This window comes from Scaptodrosophila lebanonensis, unplaced genomic scaffold (genome assembly GCF_003285725.1).
Source record: "Scaptodrosophila lebanonensis strain 11010-0011.00,11010-0021.00 unplaced genomic scaffold, SlebRS2 tig00001415-arrow-pilon, whole genome shotgun sequence".
In the NCBI taxonomy this organism is placed as follows: domain Eukaryota; kingdom Metazoa; phylum Arthropoda; class Insecta; order Diptera; family Drosophilidae; genus Scaptodrosophila; species Scaptodrosophila lebanonensis.
Genome location: NW_022060742.1, coordinates 5,423,101 through 5,431,091, shown reverse-complemented (window position 1 = coordinate 5,431,091; position 7,991 = coordinate 5,423,101). Strand labels below are relative to the sequence as shown.

General features: G+C 38.0%; 1 protein-coding gene across 1 annotated transcript; it reads right to left on the bottom strand.

Moving 5' to 3' along the window:
- Nucleotides 1-305: 305 nt before the first annotated feature.
- On the bottom strand, nucleotides 306-1,745 carry LOC115632584 (rhythmically expressed gene 2 protein). Its single transcript, XM_030529804.1, has 3 exons — nucleotides 1,354-1,745; nucleotides 1,170-1,258; nucleotides 306-1,047 (listed from the first exon to the last, which is right to left on the bottom strand). The coding sequence occupies exons 1-3, from the start codon at nucleotides 1,509-1,511 to the stop codon at nucleotides 518-520; spliced, it is 777 nt and encodes a 258-aa protein (XP_030385664.1). The 5' UTR covers nucleotides 1,512-1,745; the 3' UTR covers nucleotides 306-517.
- Nucleotides 1,746-7,991: the final 6,246 nt, after the last annotated feature.

The following is a 7,991-nucleotide window of genomic DNA, read 5'->3' as shown; positions in this document are numbered from 1 at the left end:
TTTAGATTTTTATAAGTTGGTACTTTCATTGAAAAAACTTGCCCCTTCGTGCATACAAGTATGGTATGGTATCTCTAGCTATTTTCATTTTGGGTGATTCTTGGGTTGAAGCGCACGGACGGGAATTCCTAATACCTCTCGTCTAATCCGACGTTATTTAAACTGAACCATTTACTTGTCGCGTAAAAGGTCTTTGATTTCATCACCACTTGGATTACTCCAAGAATATTTACAGTCGTCCAAATGAGCAAGCTTTTGTGGCACTCGTGCCAAGCTCCGATCGTTCATTATAGGGTCTTACATAATATTTTGAAATGCTTTTTATTTGTTTTCATGTTTGTTTTCTCTTTTGTTTTTAATGTACAAAGCGTCACTAATTATTACTAATTTCTTAAATTGCGCTATAAAAATATAAAACAACAATGACAAAACATTCCTATTGCAAATTAGTGCTTTCAGCTCTAATTTGAGGGACTTTTAAATTGTGAGCATTCACTAGAAATTTGTTTGGGCCCGCCTACCAAACGACTGAGTCGCTGTTCAGTTTTTTCTGAAAATCATAAAAACTGGGAAAGACGTGATTCCTTTGAATATCGTCGCCATATTTCTCCGCCAAATAGCGGACACTCTTCTCATGCACCAGCAGAGCATTCCAGCCGGCTTGCTTTGCCGCCAAATAATCTGTTGTGGGTCCGTCGCCGATGTGCAAACATTCCTGCGGCTTAATATTGGGAAGCTTGGACTCGATGAGGGCGCGCTCGAAGATCACCTTGCTGGGCTTCTCGGCCTTAACCTCATAGGAATTGATGGCGAAATCCAAATACTGATCCATCTTTGTGTTCTTAAGCAGCACATTCAGTCTCGGATCGAAGTTGGCTATAACGCCCAGCTTGATTTGTGGCTCCGTTTTGCGGATTTGCTTGAGTAAATCGACACTGCCATTGCATGGCTCCCAGCACATGGTTGTCTGGTAGAGTTCGATCAAATGATTGGAGAAATCGTTCAGTTTTTCCGCAGGTATCGCCGCACCGCTGTCCTCAAATGTGTCTGCAAGCAACAGAAACACATATGTATGTACATACATACATTTACGTACATATTGTATGTAGTTAATATTGAACTCTGCACCGTTCCAAGATTATTAGATAATCGGCAATTACTATACACACCCGCTATCAGTATTCGCCACCACTGCTGCCACTCCATTTGTGGCTTTATTTCGCGTCCAAAATTGGGATAAGCCTGATTCATTTTGTACCTGTTAAAAAAATACATATGTATGTATATGAATGGATAAAAATAAATTACGTGTTTATTGTTTATTTCAATGCATTTACTTCCGGCATTACCCACCAGTTGGCCTTGAAATTTTTCACCAGCTTGCTGTCGTCGCAGCGCACACCAAAGAGTGCGCCAATATCCCCATATTGCTTCCCCTTGGTCGTCCGAAACTGGAGTAATGTGTTTGTGACATCGAACGTGATCAGACGGAAGCGCTTCAGGCTACGCATCGTATCGTATCTGCGAGTATGTGATGAGTTGTTGAGCTTTGAAACAATTTTAATAGTAGATCGCTGTGTGTCGCCGAACTTGATAACGCGACTCCTACAGATCAATTCGATTCGAATCGTTTCGGATCGGATCGGCTGACTGATTAACTGATGGACTGAGGAACCACTTGCTGATTGAACAAACACGCACACGCGCGCTCCACTGTTGCGAATGAGATCAGAGCCGGCCAACTACGACGTGCGGCGCCTGATTTCTGTTTCGATTTGTGTGGGTCTCTGTTTTTATTTTGTTTCAGATTCCAGTTTCTGAACAAATGCTGTTGCTGTTTTTGTTGTTGTTATTTTCGTTGTTGTCGTTGTGTTATCAGCGGCAAATTTCCACCACGCTCCGCTCGTGTGCGTGTGCTTTTAATACAAATTTAAATACAAATGAATCCCTGCATATATACTCATATATACATACATACATACACACATATGTATTTATACTACATCGCATGTGCGTGTGTGTGTGTTGGGCTGGGCGGCAGTAACAGTAGCATCACATACCAAAACTGTTGATTAATGGACAAACAGCACCACACGCCAAGTTCTCTTGGCTATTTTTAAACTACATACATACATGTACATATGTATGTATATATGTACATACATTTCCACATATAGTATGTTTGTATATACTGTTATTGTTTGCTTATCAGCAGCTGTTGTATCTAAGTGTGTTAATATTAGTTCGTACATTTAGCAATCATTAGTTTGAAGGTGCAAAAAACTGATTGTATTTATTTGCGCTGATAAGCTCGCAAGGTTGAGGGTTTTAGTGCTGCCGGTCACTTTTTTTAATTTTTTTCAATCCATTGAGCTGCCGCTCTACTGTCTACACTCCATCTGGCAGCATTGTTAGTTGATGTCTTTGCTTTCCGAATTCGAAGCTCGAACATTTGCACACAGCATTGTTGGTTGCTGTCGTTACTTGCAGCATTCGAAGTTCGAACATTCGCACACAGAATTGTTGGTTGCTGTCTTTGCCTGCAGCATTCGAAGTTCGAACATTCGCACACAGCATTGTTGGTTGCTGTCGTTACTTGCAGCATTCGAAGTTCGAACATTCGCACACAGAATTGTTGGTTGCTGTCTTTGCCTGCAGCATTCGAAGTTCGAACATTCGCACACAGCATTGTTGGTTGCTGTGTTTGCTTGCAGCATTCGAAGTTCGAACATTCGCACACAGCATTGTTGGTTGCTATCTTTGCTTTTCGAATTCGAAGCTCGAACATTCGCACACAGCATTGTTGGTTGCTGTCGTTACTTGCAGCATTCGAAGTTCGAACATTCGCACACAGAATTGTTGGTTGCTGTCTTTGCCTGCAGCATTCGAAGTTCGAACATTCGCACACAGCATTGTTGGTTGCTGTCTTTGCCTGCAGCATTCGAAGTTCGAACATTCGCACACAGCATTGTTGGTTGCTGTCTTTGCCTGCAGCATTCGAAGTTCGAACATTCGCACACAGCATTGTTGGTTTGTCTTTGCTCGCAGCATTCGAAGTTCGAATATTCGCACACAGCATTGTTGGTTGCTGTCGTTACTTGCAGCATTCGAAGCTCGAACATTCGCACACAGCATTGTTGGTTGCTGTCTTTGCTTGCAGCATTCGAAGTTCGAACATTCGCATACAGCATTGCCAGCCTTAAAATGTAGCGGAGTGATCAACGTACATAATTCTGGTTCTAACATTGGAGAGTACTGGAAAAACTAAACTGTTCTTTTTGGGTTTTGTTTTTGAAAAAACAATAAAACTGCAACAATTGAGTGAAAATTATATATTTTATAATTTAATAAAATTTAAATTGGATGTAATTAGGTAAAAGGCCCAAATAATACGAAGAAAAAGAAGTATAATTGGTCGAGATTTTTATTTTCTTATTCAAATAAAGTCCTTAAGGGAAGTTTTTATTTAGTTATAACATCGAAATGTACAAGATTTGTTTTTTTTTTTTTTGTTAAGCCACAAAATTATTTAGATAGTCTATACTCTCAATTGATACAAACAGAAGAAATTGTGATCGAATATTATTATTTCATTACATTCTTTTGACATAATAGCAATCAAACGTTATAAAGTAAACCAAATCATTATATTTTTTATAAAAGTAAATAGCTTTTCCAATGAAAAAAAGTCACTAACAACAACTTTGATTCGATGAAGGAGTGTTTTATAGCCCGACCCAGCAGTTAAGCACCTTTTCAGAAGGTTAGATAGATGATAATGTTATAGCTCGAAACGTTATAAATAAATATATGGTATTTATAAAATAAAAAATTAGAACGGCACTCCTAAGTTACATGCGAAAGCAATTTATTTATTTATATAGTATATTTCATCGACAAACAATGCAGCCGATGTAAAAGAAAAAACAAAACAACAACAATCAATACAATAGAGAACTAAAACTAAATAAAACTAAAGAAATAAAAAAGCCTATAAAAATTACAAAAATATCTAATAGCAATGAATCGGCTGTTCCAATATGTTATCCAAAACATTCTACAGCACTTGGGAAATGTTAATAAGGATTGTATCCAGATTCAAAAGTTCAAAAGTGTACACACATACATGGTTTTGCTTTTCTTACCAATTCCCCTGACTACATGCCAATAATTTGTCGGATCTATGCCGCAGCAAAGTCTGGCATTTATTAAAAACACATTAACATTGAAACATTATCAATTATAATTATGTGTGCAATTGAAAGTTTCGTTTTTATTATAATAAGTAACATTTATGAAGATACTGAAATTGTTCTTCCTTTTGAAAATGTTAAAAACCCAATTTATATGTAATCTCCAATAAAAAATGTAAATTTCAACCACCCAGATCCTTGTTGAGCAATTAACGATTTAATTTGGTTTATAAGTGTTGCCAACTAAGGGGTTCTTCTTTTATCGTTTGTTGTTGATTTGGAATATAGGACATATAGAGAGACCTGGAAATAACCCTGAAATCGTTGGAATTTCGCACAATTTTCTTCATTGCTTTCATATGTGCGCTTGTGTTTTGTGAAAATCGATAAGTGATTTTTTTGTATTTTTTAATTGTCCGAAATTTATTCAACAAAGAAATTTGTTGTAAAGAATGCAATATTTGAAGCTGATATGTTAAGAATGAATGGCATAAGCTGTTCAATTCGAGTCGAGAGAACATCCAAGACGACCCAGAACATCAATTGATGAACAACTCGTTAAAAAACGGAAGAGTGGTCCTACAAAATCGTAAATGGACTGTAAGAGTTAGTGCTGATGCCGTTGGCATTTCTTATGGATCAGTTAACAGGCAGTAGCTTTATCAGAAATTCAAAAATCTACTATGTATCTGCTACTACTTGTATCTACTGTACAAGTAGAATTAAAAGACGTTTCTATGTAAATCTAGAAGCGCTATTGCAAGTCTTCAAAGAGGCATTAGCTTGTCTTTTTCTATTTCAAAGCAAATGAAGTACTATACTATTTTAAATTGCTTGAAGCGCTATTAATTCTTCTTTATATACATATGTATGTATGTTTCCATCTGTAACGGATAATGGAAATATTTAAAAATGATTTAAGGCACAGTCCTCGCTTATCGTTTATGCGCAAGCGCGCCGCGCCGTGTCGCGTCGGCTTGCAATGTCAACGTTGTTGCTATTGTTGTTGGCGTCGTCGCAATCGTTTGCCAAAATGTGTAGAAACTTCACATATGAAAACGTGTCAGTTTTATTAATGTTCGTGGGAAGCAACAACAACAATAACAACAACAATAACAGCAGCAGCAGCAGCAACAGCAACAACTTGCACATATTTGCGTTTTGACCTACCTATCTGGCTTGTTGCCTGACTGCCTACCTGTTGATGACGCCGTTGCCGTCGCCGTCGCCGCCACTGCCTTGTTGGAGCATGCGCAACGTCTTGGAGTTGGTGTCGGTCTTGGAATTGGAATTGGAATTGGTACTGGCATTGGTTGTCTCGTTTGCGCTTCTTTCGCTAAAGTAAACACAAGACTAAAGCGGCCGCAGAGACGTGTTCGAAAAGAGCCAAAATGCAAGAGAAAAAAACCACAACAACAACAACAACAAAAACAAAAACGTAACGAAATAAATGAAATACCGTATAAGGTATTAAACGAAATTCCAGTGAAAAACGCATAAAAATAACAAAAGCATAAATTCATTCATACGCCAAAGCTGAAACAGCGGGTGTGGCGGTGGCGCGGCGTTCAAGTGCAATGCAGCCGCATGCGGCATCGTCCGCCAGCCCCAACAACAAACAAAAATACATAATAATAATAACAATAACAACAATCGGTGGCAAGCAACGGCAGCAGCAACCGCCAACCGCGCAGCAGCAGCGACTTAAAAAGCCAAAAAAAAAAGAACTCAATGCGCCGGCCACTTGGCCCTCCAAAAGACCAAGACCAAGAGTGTTGCATGCAGCCCCAAACACGCACTAAGACAACAGCAACAACAACAACAACAACTTCTTTGCCTTCACGCGACGGCGTCCTCTTGCTGCTCTTCCATTTCCACCTCCACCTTCACCTCCTCCTCGGGGCCCATTGGACAGGTCGTGGCGTTCATGTTTGTTGACTCGTCGCGCGCCTACAAAAATGTTTCTCCTTTTATTTCATCTTTTTCCCTCTCCTGTGCACTTTTGGTGTTTGCCATTTTCTCTATCTCCATCTCTCCATCTTCATCACCTCCTCTCCCAGCCGCTCTCTTTCACCGCTTAAAGCTATAAATAAGGCATTAATTTGTCCGTTAAGGTTTTTTATTTCCGTAGCACGCAAAAAAAAAAATTAGAAGAAATTCCCTAAACTTCCCCTAAAATTTATGAGAGGTCGGCTGAGATCCTGAGCGTCCCTAGTTGCTTATAAATTGAATCGCGCATTCTTATTGATCGCAAATCTAGCTTGGCTCTTAAAGCAGAAATCGAACTCCTGCTGCTTTCCAATAATTGCCAAAAGGAATTTTTGAATTCCTTAAAAATGAAGATTTAAGATTATTTGTAATTCTTTAATACGAAATTAAGTTCTGACATTACAGTAAGAGTTTCTAATTTCAGTGCATTTTATTTGGTAAACAGCCGGAACAATTTTGGACAAAGTTCATAGAAATTGAAAAATACGATATTGTTGTGATTATCACGGATTATTGTTGTTGTTGAGATTTGGCTAATAATAATAATAATCATAATCTCTATATAATAGCTTGTAAGATAGAAAATAGATAGAAAATAATGTAAAACTTGAAGGTTAGAATTCCATCGGATACCTTTTGAATTCTTCGCGTTGTTGTTGCGAATATCTACCATGTTAATAAATAATTTTTAGATAATGCAGATAATGTTGTGAATATCACGGATTATTTTTTGAGATTTGGATAATAATAATTATTATTATCTTTATATAGTTTGCCGGACTGGCATTTAAAATTTCCCCCACCGGGTTGGAGATTTCCCCCTTTTTCTTTTCGTCTTTCTCTTTCCCTGTTTCTCTATCTCTCTTTCCTTCTATCTTTTTCTCTTTTCCTCTTTCCCTGTCTACTTCTTACTTTTTCTAATAAGTTCTTAAATAGAATTAATTTTCCTCCTCTATTTACTTTTTGTATAGTTTTTTAGGTCTACTTGTATAATGTCTCTGACCACATATGGCTGTGAATCGGGGCATAGCTGGCCAACTGGAAAATAAAATTCCTCCAACGTGTCGGAGGCATTAATAGGGTTTCTTATCTTTTAAGTTTAGTTTAAATTGTTATATTAAGTTATATCATCACCTAATCGACAGTATTATTGTTGATGTTCTAAATAAAATAAAATAAAAATAAAGTAGCTTGTAAGATAAATATGATGTACCAATTGAAGGTTGAAATGGATGATGAATGTTGAGAGAATTTCATCCGATACCTTTTGAGTTCTCCGCGAATACAATATAGAACAAAAATGCATGACTCCATTCTCTCAGATCCCATTTAAGAAAAGGTTAAAATTTATTGAATAGCATCTGGGGATTCTTTAAGCTTCGAAACACATCAACCATTTCATAGAATTACTACCCTAGCCTGTTAAGTGCTGGACGACTTATGTTTGGTTTATTAAATCCTGGTTTGACCTTAAATCTGCCGCAATTATTAGCTGATTGATTAATAAACTAACTCTGCGCATTGCTGCTTTAACTAAATCGTTTAGTTTCCATTTTGTCAACAATCAGTTCGTTTGCAGAAAGAAACAAAAAACAATACAAGTACATTCAACGGCAAACTTTCCCAAGAAAAGTAACCAACCAATAATAATAAAGTCAATGACTCCATTGGAATTTCATGTTGGCCCTTTTCGAAATGTGTCTGCCAGTCAGTCGCCGACGCTGCCGGCCCCCACCGACCGCCCAGCCGATCCTCCGACCGACCTCGACTGCAACTCCAACTCCAACTCCAAGTGCTTGGCTGACTGCC